Source organism: Lampetra planeri, chromosome 27 (assembly GCF_965212315.1).
Source record: "Lampetra planeri chromosome 27, kcLamPlan1.2.h2, whole genome shotgun sequence".
Taxonomy (NCBI): domain Eukaryota; kingdom Metazoa; phylum Chordata; class Hyperoartia; order Petromyzontiformes; family Petromyzontidae; genus Lampetra; species Lampetra planeri.
Window position 1 is genome coordinate 6,102,582 of NC_136133.1, and position 12,500 is coordinate 6,115,081.

General features: G+C 52.2%; 1 protein-coding gene across 1 annotated transcript in view; it reads right to left on the minus strand.

Moving 5' to 3' along the window:
* The window catches only part of LOC144727901 (ATP-sensitive inward rectifier potassium channel 11-like), a 19,021-nt gene that overhangs the window by 493 nt on the left and 6,028 nt on the right, over positions 1-12,500 (minus strand). The window contains exons 2-3 of the mRNA XM_078607038.1: positions 7,023-7,144; positions 1,975-2,272 (exon numbers count right to left, since the gene is read on the minus strand). Coding sequence (XP_078463164.1) covers positions 1,975-2,272; positions 7,023-7,139 — 415 coding nt within the window. The 5' untranslated portion in view covers positions 7,140-7,144. The remainder of the gene's footprint in view (positions 1-1,974; positions 2,273-7,022; positions 7,145-12,500) is intronic.

Consider the following 12,500-nt stretch of genomic DNA (forward strand, 5'->3'; position numbering starts at 1 on the left):
GTTGGTGGTGGTGTTGGTGGTGGTGGTGTTGTTGGTGGTGGTGCTGGTGGTGTTGTTGGTGGTGGTGTTGTTGGTGGTGGTGGGTAATTTCGATCGGATCATTGGGGTTTAACACATTCCTGCGGAGGGAGCTGGTAGGAACGTTGGGTTGCTCGGTCAATGGCCAGGGTCAACGGCGGCGTGGTGTATTCCGCAAATATGCCCGACTGTGACGGCGGGCACAAGCCGGCGTGAGTAGGTTAAACGTTGAGTTTTACAAGGGCACCACGGGGGTGACCAGCCCCACCCTCCCCACCCAGCCCCTCCCCACCCTCCCCACCCCGATACTTCCCCATCCTCCCCTCCCCATCCAGCCCCTCCCCTCCCCACCCAGCCCCTCCCTACACGACGGACGGACACAATAATCCCCTGTGGGCTGGTGTAACCAGGAGGTTCCTACCGGCATTAGTAATACATCGGCATGTTGCGACCCCCCCCACTGCCACTGTGCAGCATATTACTACGTGCCAGGGACTCTATGAGATGATAGGACAATAGTCTGAGTCCATAATTGGCAATAAGTAACGGCAAAGCGGTTATAAGTGACTCACAGAATTGTGCGCAGTTGCGTTTACAGCACACGACTTCCCTGAAGGCATCAACACCTTCAGCGAGCGCGATGCCGATCACGCGACGCGGTTCGAATTCGACCCTCGATCGACGGCTGCGCCATCGCCGCACACGCCTCGAATAAAAATCAAGGAACAAGTCCTCACTTACTAACAACTCCTCTATCATGTCTCATTGCTGGAGGGGATGCCCCCCCCCCTACCTGTAAATACTGGCTCAGCAACATTGATTGAACGCATGCCCCTACGTGTCAGTGGTCACCCAGATCTCGGATGACGCAGCCTAGAGCAGGCCGTGTGAGCCTGGTGAGTTCGATGAGACATTGCCGGCTGTTGTAGGCTTTGTTGGGCAGCGATCTAACCCACAGAGAAACCTGTCAAGGCTATGCAGGGGACCTTTGTCCTTGGTGGTGCTGCCAACAATCGACAAATGTTCACGGGCCACCCTGCACCAAGAAATGAAAAACAACTCATGCCACGTGGTGAGCAGATGCACGTGTGTTGAACTTCTTTCGCGCCGTACGTAGCCAACCGTGCTAATGGGAGGTGCGGAGGAAGGACAACAAACACTAAAACACACAAATCTGTTTTATAGAATTGAGTTTTCAATCGAAATGATTTAAAAGATAGAGCCTAGAGACCACCACCACCGCCACCACCGCCACCACTATCACCACCGCCGCCACCACCATCACCACCACCGCCACCACTACCGTCATCACCGCCACCACCACCACCGCCACCAGCACCACTTCCACCACCACCATCGCCACCACCGCCATCACTATCACCACCGCCGCCACCACCATCACCACCACCGCCACCACCGCCACCAGCACCACTTCCACCACCACCATCGCCACCACCGCCATCACTATCACCACCGCCGCCACCACCATCACCACCACCGCCACCACTACCGTCATCACCGCCACCACCACCACCGCCACCAGCACCACCACCGCCGCTGCCATCACCATCACCACCATCCATCACCATCACCACCATCGCCATCACCATCACCACCACCGCTGCCATCACCATCACCACCATCCATCACCATCACCACCATCGCCATCACCATCACCACCACCGCCACCAGCACCACCACCGTCGCTCCCATCACCACCATCACCACCACCATCACCACCACCGTCGCCGCCGCTGCCACCACCAGCACCACCACCGTCGCTGCCATCACCACCATCACCATCACCACCAGCATCACCACCACCACCACCGTCGCCGCCGCCGCCACCACCATCACCAGCACCACCATCACCACCGCCGCCGCCGCCACCAGCACCGCCACCGTCGCTCCCATCACCATCACCACCACCATCACCACCATCACCACCACGATCACCGCCGCCACCACCACCGTCGCCGCCGCTGCCACTCGCCTGAACCTCGATGGAGAAGAGGAATGCGGCGGTGAAGGAGCGCACGTCGGTGACGCACGGCGTGGGGCTGCCCGCGAGGTCTCCGTGCGCGAACGCGATGAGCCACCACAGCATGGCGAAGAGGAACCACGTGGTGAGGAAGGCCATGTTGAAGACGATGAGCGTGTTGGGCCAGCGCAGGTCCACCAGCGTGGTGAACACGTCCTGCAGGAAGCGACCTTGCTCGCGGATGTTCTTGTGCGCCACGTTGCAGGCGCCGCTCTGGGGGGGGGCAGGAGGGGGGGGGGCAGGAGGGGGGGGGGGGCAGGAGGGGGGGGGGGCAGGAGGGGGGGGGGCAGGAGGGGGGGGGGCAGGAGGGGGGGGGGCAGGAGGGGGGGGGGGCAGGAGGGGGGGGGGGCAGGAGGGGGGGGGTGCAGGAGGGGGGGGGGGGGCAGGAGGGGGGGGGCAGGAGGGGGGGGCAGGAGGGGGGGGGGTGCCGAACGGTCATCGTCGGAGCGCGCTCGGATGCAGCCGACGTCGGCTCTCGCAGTCGTCGACGCGCACAGAACGTCTTTGGCGGAACGTCTTAAGTGGAACGTCTTAAGCGGAACGGCTTAAGTGGAACGTTTTCAGTGGAACGTTTTCAGTGGAACATCTTTGGCGGAATGTCTTAAGTGGAGCGTCTTCCCTGGAACGTCTTGAGTGGAACGTCTCAAGTGGAACGTCTTAAGTGGAACGTCTTTGGCAGAACGCCTTACACGGAACGTCTTAAGTGGAACGTCTTAAGTGGAACATCTTCTGGGCGTGCGAGTGGCTGGGCGCGGCGCAACCCCTCCGAGGCGGAACGGGCGACCGTGCCCAGCGGTCATCGTCGGACGCGCTCTCTCCGCAGCTGGATGAGGGTGTCTCTCCACCCCCCCAACACCACCCCCCACCACCACCCCCACCACCACCACCCCCCCCCCCCCACCACCACCCCCCCACCCCCAAAACCACCACCACCACCCCCCCCCACAAAACCGCCACCGCCGCCACCGTCTCTCGCGATCACCGCGAGCCGGTGGCCCGCGTCCAAGTCACGACGTTGTCCTAGCCGTGAAAATCTAAAAACGATTCTCCCAAGTGAGAACTCTCTCCACTTTTTCCTTCATCGTATCTCACTCACATCCACCGCTTGGCGTCGATTCGTCGCGTGCCCCCTGCTCGGTCATCCCCTGTGGCTCCGTGACCCCTTCCCCCGTTGTGCGCTTCGCCTGCCAGGATCGGGGATGGTCGCGCTGCTTTGTATTTTCGTCGGGTGTTTGGGTGATTTGCGTTACCATCGCTTGTATTTTGCACTCCTATCGTGGTTTTTTTTTGCTTTGCACTGTGTATGTCGTTGAGACGTGGCTTCACAGCTCATCGGAATTCCTCCCCCAGGATATTTGACCGACGGTCGCAGTTTCACGCGGACGCATTTAACGCTGGACGCCATCACCCGCGGCCGCCTTCCCTTACGAAGGAAAGAATGAGCGGATGAACGAAGCGTGCATCTCCTCTACGAGGGTATGGACGACTCAATTAATGAATGAACGGTCTACCTTCTTCTTCTTCTTGGTTCTTTCGGTAAAGTCACGACAGACCTGCTCTCCACCCGAGGACGGCTGCTTGCGTTGTGGCCGAAACGTCGTGAGAATTATTTTATTATGTTTTATTTTTATTATTTTATTATTTCCATTCTAAGTGACTTTACCGAAAGAACCAAGAAGATAATCCCTGCAGTCACGAAAGCTTTAAATCGAAAGGTCTACCTTCTCTGTAAGGGAACGAATGAGTTAACGATATCTTCTGTACGAATTAATGACTCACGTACCTTCCCTAAAAGGGATTGAGTGAATGAATGAACAGTCTACCTTCTCTGTAAGGGAATGAATGAGTTGACGGAATATCTTCTGTATGAATGAATGACTCACGTACCTTCCCTAAAAGGGATTGAGTGAATGACTGAACCACACACCTTCTCTATTAGGGAATTAATAAAAATCTGAATCTTTATCCCGAATAAATCCAAACTGAATGAGTTCATGACATTTCTTCATTAGGAATGAATAACTCACGCACCTTCCCTTCAAGGGATTGCGTGAATTAAGTAACATGTACAGGGACTCATCTACTTACGAATTAGTGAGGTTCATAGAGGTCTGTTCGTAAGTCGATTCGTTCGTAAGTCCAACTTTCCTCCTGTCGATTCCAAACATGTTGTACGACATGTGCACTAAACACGGGGAATGGCTTTACAAGTTGTATAATATCATGTAGATGTAGATGCCACTGGTTTTCGCGTTCTGCAGATGTAGATGCCACTGGCTCTTCAAGTTCTGTAGATGTAGATGCCACTGATTCTTCACGTTCTGCAGATGTAGATGCCACTGGTTTTTCACTTTCTGCAGATGTAGATGCCACAGGTTCTTCATGTTCTGCAGATGTAGATGCCACTGGTTCTTTAAGTTCTGTAGATGTAGATGCCACTGGTTCTTCACGTTCTGTAGATGTAGATGCCACTGATTCTTCACGTTCTGCAGATGTAGATGCCACTGATTCTTCACGTTCTGCAGATGTAGATGCCACTGGTTTTTCACTTTCTGCAGATGTAGATGCCACAGGTTCTTCATGTTCTGCAGATGTAGATGCCACTGGTTCTTCAAGTTCTGTAGATGTAGATGCCACTGGTTCTTCACGTTCTGCAGATGTAGATGCCACAGGTTCTTCATGTTCTGCAGATGTAGATGCCACTGGTTCTTTAAGTTCTGTAGATGTAGATGCCACTGGTTCTTCACGTTCTGTAGATGTAGATGCCACTGATTCTTCACGTTCTGCAGATGTAGATGCCACTGATTCTTCACGTTCTGCAGATGTAGATGCCACTGGTTTTTCACTTTCTGCAGATGTAGATGCCACAGGTTCTTCATGTTCTGCAGATGTAGATGCCACTGGTTCTTCAAGTTCTGTAGATGTAGATGCCACTGGTTCTTCACGTTCTGCAGATGTAGATGCCACTGGTTCTTCACGTTCTGTAGATGTAGATGCCACTGGTTCTTCACGTTCTGTAGATGTAGATGCCACTGATTCTTCACGTTCTGCAGATGTAGATGCCACTGATTCTTCACGTTCTGCAGATGTAGATGCCACTGGTTTTTCACTTTCTGCAGATGTAGATGCCACAGGTTCTTCATGTTCTGCAGATGTAGATGCCACTGGTTCTTTAAGTTCTGTAGATGTAGATGCCACTGGTTCTTCACGTTCTGTAGATGTAGATGCCACTGATTCTTCACGTTCTGCAGATGTAGATGCCACTGATTCTTCACGTTCTGCAGATGTAGATGCCACTGGTTTTTCACTTTCTGCAGATGTAGATGCCACAGGTTCTTCATGTTCTGCAGATGTAGATGCCACTGGTTCTTCAAGTTCTGTAGATGTAGATGCCACTGGTTCTTCACGTTCTGCAGATGTAGATGCCACAGGTTCTTCATGTTCTGCAGATGTAGATGCCACTGGTTCTTTAAGTTCTGTAGATGTAGATGCCACTGGTTCTTCACGTTCTGTAGATGTAGATGCCACTGATTCTTCACGTTCTGCAGATGTAGATGCCACTGATTCTTCACGTTCTGCAGATGTAGATGCCACTGGTTTTTCACTTTCTGCAGATGTAGATGCCACAGGTTCTTCATGTTCTGCAGATGTAGATGCCACTGGTTCTTCAAGTTCTGTAGATGTAGATGCCACTGGTTCTTCACGTTCTGCAGATGTAGATGCCACTGGTTCTTCACGTTCTGTAGATGTAGATGCCACTGGTTCTTCACGTTCTGTAGATGTAGATGCCACTGATTCTTCACGTTCTGCAGATGTAGATGCCACTGATTCTTCACGTTCTGCAGATGTAGATGCCACTGGTTTTTCACTTTCTGCAGATGTAGATGCCACAGGTTCTTCATGTTCTGCAGATGTAGATGCCACTGGTTCTTCAAGTTCTGTAGATGTAGATGCCACTGGTTCTTCACGTTCTGCAGATGTAGATGCCACTGGTTCTTCACGTTCTGTAGATGTAGATGCCACTGGTTCTTCACGTTCTGTAGATGTAGATGCCACTGATTCTTCAAGTTCTGTAGATGTAGATGCCACTGGTTTTTCACTTTCTGCAGATGTAGATGCCACTGGTTCTTCAAGTTCTGTAGATGTAGATGCCACTGGTTCTTCATGTTCTGCAGATGTAGATGCCACTGGTTCTTCAAGTTCTGTAGATGTAGATGCCACTGGTTCTTTACGTTCTGCAGATGTAGATGCCACTGGTTCTTCACGTTCTGTAGATGTAGATGCCACTGGTTCTACATAAGCACGTTCTTACAACTCTCGGTCCGAACAGGCAACTGGACATACGGGACAAGGTTTCGATTTAAATGTTTAGTGACTGCATGGATTCATATTCTTGGTTCTTTCGGTAAAGTCACGTAGAAGGGAAATATCTTATTATGTTTTATTATTTTATTATTATTATTTCCCTTCTACGTGACTTTACCAAAAGAACCAACAACATGGGACAAGGTTTGTTCGTATATCTCTGAAAGTTCGTAAGTCGAATGCGCGTAAGTAGAAGAGTCCCTGCACATTCCCTGTAAGGGAACGAGTGATCGGAGTATTGGCCACGCGAATGATTGACTCGCTCGCCTTCTCTGCGACAGATCCGAGTGAATGAATGAGAGTGAATGAATGAGAGTGAATGAATGAGAGTGAATTAATGAGAGTGAATGAATGAAAGTGAATGAATGAGAGTGAATGAATGAGAGTGAATGAATGAAAGTGAATGAATGAGAGTGAATGAATGAGAGTGAATGAATGAAAGTGAATGAATGAGAGTGAATGAATGAGAGTGAATGAATGAGAGTGAATGAATGAGAGTGAATGAATGAGAGTGAATGAATGAGAGTGAATGAATGAGAGTGAATGAATGAGAGTGAATGAGCGAACGAGCGAGCGAGCGAGCGACAGAGCGGGGCACCTTCTCGATGAAGCGGGCGCGCCGTGGCCGCGTGCTGTAGCGTGGCAGGCGCGCATACTCCTCCGCCAGCCTCGCCAGGAGGAACTCCTCCGGGATGATGCTCTCCCGCGCCAGCATGGTTCCTGCGGTTGCACCACCACCACCATCGTCATCACCGTCATCATCACCACTATAGCCATCACCATCACCATCATCATCGTCATCACCACTACAGCCATTATCACCATTGTCATCATCGTCATCACCACTACAGCCATCATCACCATCGTCATCGGCATCACCGTCATCATCACCACCACCACTGCAGCCATCATCATCACCACCACCATCATCATAGTCATCACCACTACAGCCATCATCACCACCATCATCGTCATCACCATCATCATCATCACCACCACCATTGTCATCACCACTACCACCATCATCACCACCATCATCGTCATCACCATCATCATCACCACCACCATTGTCATCACCACTACCACCATCATCACCACCATCATCGTCATCACCAACATCATCCCCACCAGCGCTGTCATAACTATTACCACCATCATCACCATCACCATTAGCCACATCACTACCACCATGACCATCACCACCATCACCATTAGCCCCATCACTACCACCATCACCATCACCACCACCATCACCATTAGCCCCATCACTACCACCACCACCATCATCACCATTAGCCGCATCACTACCACCATGACCATCACCACCACCACCATCATCATCATTTCCACCACGGGTCCCCCGGGGTTAGACATCGAGTCTGCATTAGCCACTCACTGCTGTGGCAAAACACGCAGACGGAGTGTGGTGAATGCAGAGTCGCTGCCTTGCAAGAGCGACCCTGTTTGGTGTTCCAATGTCTCAACGCCCTCTCAGTTGCATTGCCAGGAAAAGCGGTACAAACCCATTGTTATGTTTCCGTCATTTTTTTGTTGTACAGTACTGGTAACAATAACAACAACAATGTCCCACGGCAATAAACATTCTGATTCAATGAAGAAAAATTAACCCGTAAAAACAAAGTTTTTCACTATAAATCCTTTATATGCGTGGCATCGTGGCGGCTAGAGTCCTCTCGTCCTCTGGCTTGAGATGGCTGCCACCTATGGGTCAGATGATTGTCTGCCACCATTAAGCAATTGGTAATTAAATATTTAATTATTTTCCCCTAAACAGTGTAAAATTTTGGAAAAAAATTTTCACGAAAATTTCTTGTCACGCACAACGAGTCTGTGTGGAAAATGTCAGCTCGATTGGATCACGGGAAGTGGGTTAAAAAACGACCGAAAAATTTGCACGGTCCTAAGCAAGCAAGCAAGCACGCAAGCACGCAAGCAAGCGAGCAAGTGAACTTAATATAAAGGATTTAAAAATGCCACCCCGCGTTTGTGACCGTTCGTCAGCCACGGCATCTCCGTCTCGCTCTCTCCTCCCTCTCTCTCCAGCGACTCCGGCAAGCTACTGAAGCTCCGAGGCTGCAGGGACGTGCCCCTCAAGAGTGCCCCGAACACAGCGCTCTACACGTGCTGTGTCAAGGCGCTCTACACGTGCTGTGTCAAGGCGCTCTACACGTGCTGTGTCAAGGCGCTCTACACGTGCTGCGTCAAGGCGCTCTACACGTGCTGTGTCAATGCGCTCTACACGTGGTTGTGTCAAGGCGCTCTACACGTGCTGTGTCAATGCGCTCTACACGTGCTGTGTCAAGGCGCTCTACACGTGGCTGTGTCAAGGTGCTCTACACGTGGCTGTGTCAAGGCGCTCTACACGTGCTGTGTCAAGGCGCTCTACACGTGCTGCGTCAAGGCGCTCTACACGTGCTGTGTCAAGGCGCTCTACACGTGCTGTGTCAAGGCGCTCTACACGTGCTGTGTCAAGGCGCTCTACACGTGCTGTGTCAAGGCGCTCTACACGTGCTGTGTCAAGGCGCTCTACACGTGCTGTGTCAAGGCGCTCTACACGTGCTGCGTCAAGGCGCTCTACACGTGCTGCGTCAAGGCGCTCTACACGTGCTGCGTCAAGGCGCTCTACACGTGCTGCGTCAAGGCGCTCTACACGTGCTGCGTCAAGGCGCTCTACACGTGCTGCGTCAAGGCGCTCTACACGTGCTGTGTCAAGGCGCTCTACACGTGCTGCGTCAAGGCGCTCTACACGTGCTGCGTCAAGGCGCTGCATTCCCGGGACCTGGCCGACCTACCGGACACAAAATGACGATTTCTCTCCCCTCATTGCGGCCGCCCCCCAGTGGAAACAAACGTACAAGTCTCCCACGTAGCCAAACGCTGCGGTGACCTCCAGTGGAGGTTGGCACACTGCACGTTGCCATCGGCCGTGTGGCTCAGCCGAATCTCGCTGGGGGTAACAGACTCGTGCATTTCCTGCGGTGCCAGGGAGGATCTGTCCCACCAGTACTTATGCTGTCAGCACCTCAAACCAAAGTTCCGCCTTTTGATTGGACATCTTCAGGAAACTGGGGGTGCCCTTCTACAACAGCAGCTTCGTATATGGGGTGGTGCCTTACCTGGCTAACAAGCGCCATGACCTCGCCAACTTCGCCTGTGCTCAGGCGAAGATGGCGGTGTTACAGAACGAGGAAGAAGATGCTGCAAGGTGACACTGACGGCTGCTCTGTGGAGCTTCCAGTGTTCAGGGGCCTGCTCAAGGCGCGGCTCCGGCTGGAGCACGCGTACCACACACATGCCGGTGATGTGCACGTCTTATTCGAACGCTGGGGAGCCGGACAAGCCCCTCTCTGTACCAGCGTGGACGGCACCCTCGTGTTCACCTTCTAAAACGCTCGCTCGTCACCGTGGCGTGCGCGATGACCACCACCACGTGGCTTTTCTTTCGTGTTGTGCGCGGCGCATTTAGCGCCACAGCGCGTGGATTTACAGCGTTTATTTATTTGTGTTGCTGGTGACTTTGTGTATTTCATATCGGAATGGCCTCCAGTGCTGTTGCTGCTGGCGGCAATAAAAGTTGTTTAAAAGTCAAAGTCTCTCACTCTCTCCCCTCTCTCTCCTCTCTCTCTTCTCTCTCTCCCGCTCTCTCTCCCCACTCTGCACTGGCGCAAACCGCTCGGTACCCAAGGGGTCGGCGGCGTTCCATCGGCGGACAGAAATAGTCGTCCCGTCGCGCAACTCACTCGGGAGCGAGCGGCGGTCCGCACGGCAGCGGTAGCTTTTTTTTGGCAACGTTTGTCCCCATCACCACCACAACCCCCCCCCCCTAGAAGATTTAAACGACGCTCAGAAACGTGTGAGAAGCGCGCTCGCTCTATTGTGCATTCTGCAACAACAACAAAAAGACCCATCGGCATTGCCTTTAGAAGTGCATCGTGATCAAGAGGACGCCGTGGTGGCTAGGAGATGTTAACTACCTTGCCTGGTGTACAGGAGGTCGTGGGTTCGATCCCGACCCTGACGCCTGCTACTGTGCATTTGGAGTTTGCGTGTCTCTCTCTATCATCACGGTGGCTAGCAGATGTTAACTACCTCGCCCGGTATACAGGAGGTCGTGGGTTCGATCACGATCCTGACTCCTGCTGCTGTATATTTGGAGTTTGCGTCTCTCTCTCTCTCTCGTTTTCCCTCCCCGTGGTCGCGTGGATTTTTCTCCGGGTTTTCCCTCCACATTTAGAATAAACATCACGCGTTCAGAGTATTTGGCTGCTACGAATTTCGACGTGATGATGATGAGCCACTTCCGTTGAGCGATCGTTTGTGATGGCCAGGCCGCTTCTGAAAAATAGCTACGAAGCTGCTCAGTGGGGCCTTACCTGGTAAAACTAAACACATTCCTCCTGCGGAGGGAGCTGGTAGGAACGTTGGGTTGCTCGGTCAATGGCCAGGGTCAACGGCGGCGTGGTGTATTCCGCAAATATGCCCGACTGTGAGGGCGAGCACAAGCCGGCGTGAGTAGGTTAAACGTTGAGTTTTATAAGGGCACCACGGGGTGACCAGCCCCTCCCCACCCAGCCCCACCCAGCCCCTCCCCACCCTCCCCTCCCAGCCCCTCCCCACCCTCCCCACCCAGCCCCTCCACCCCCTCCCCACCCAGCCCCTCCCCACCCTCCCCTCTCCACCCAGCCCCACCACTCCCATTTTTGGATGCACGAGGGACGGACACAATAATCCCCTGTGGGCTGGTGTAACCAGGAGGTTCCTACCAGTATTTTTTTTTTATATAGTTTAGTTTAAAATATTGCAATGGAATCGACTTTGCCAGATGCCCTGCCCCAAAATTTTTTACAGTCGGCGGGCACGAAACCCCAGATAACTTAACATCATTTTTTGTTGTTGCTGGCTTTTACAACGCGAGTCTCCGTACAGCTACGGGACACGTCTGTGTTTAATGCTCACGTTGGCGCCCCTCGCGAGATTTTCCACAGCGAAGAGATGAACGGATTCTGGTGTTTGTAATCTGTATTACCGAATGTATATGTATGTCAGACTTGCTTTGTGTGTGCGTGTGTCTGTGGGGAGCGGTAGTGTAGTGGTTAGCGCGCTGCGCTACGAACCTGGCTACTCGGGTTCGATTCCCGCTCCCCTAGGTCGACTCAGCCTCAAACGAGTACCCGGTGCGGTGTGTAAATATCGCCACTGGGGAGACAAAGTCGGCCGGGCGTGGTGCTGGCCACCCACCCCCTCGTGTGCCGTGCCGGCCTTCATAGGTGCTGCTCGCTAACAGCACTTGCCCCAACAGTCTGTCAAGGCTACACGGGGGATCTTTGTCTTTTGTTGGTGGTGCATCTTCCAGCCATCTCAGTGAGCCAACCCATGGCACCTGCGGGGGTCTGTCACGTGACCCCCTGTCAGCAGCGAGCCTTCGACACTTCACGTGGTAGCCTCGAAGTGCACGTGGCCTGGCACAGGCGCCGTGGTGACGTCACAGTCACTTAGTGGCGAACGGCAGGGCTATTTGTGTTGGTATGGAGCGCTGTGTTAAAGTGAATACTGTGTAAACGTACTGGGATGTATTCAAACGCCAAACTTGGTGATGTTTGTTTTAACACGTAGGCTTTCGCGACCAGTATTATTCGTAATTTAAAGGCTTTTTGGGTTAGATCGCGTGAAATTTTGATTTAAAGCTTTCGTGACTGCAAGGATTCATCTTCTTGGTTCTTTCGGTAAAGTCACGTAGAAGGGAAGTAATAAAATAATAAAAAATGAACATAATAAAATTTCGATTTAAAGCTTCTTTCGTGACTGCAGGGATTCATCTTCTTGGTTCTTTCGGTGAAGTCACGTAGAAGGGAAGTAATAAAATAATAAAAATAAAACATAATAAAATTTCGATTTAAAGCTTCTTTCGTGACTGCAGGGATTCATCTTCTTGGTTCTTTCGGTAAAGTCACGTAGAAGGGAAGTAATAAAATAATAAAAATAAAACATAATAAAATTTCGATTTAAAGCTTCTTTCGTGACTGCAGGGATTCATCTTCTTGGTTCTTTCGGTAAA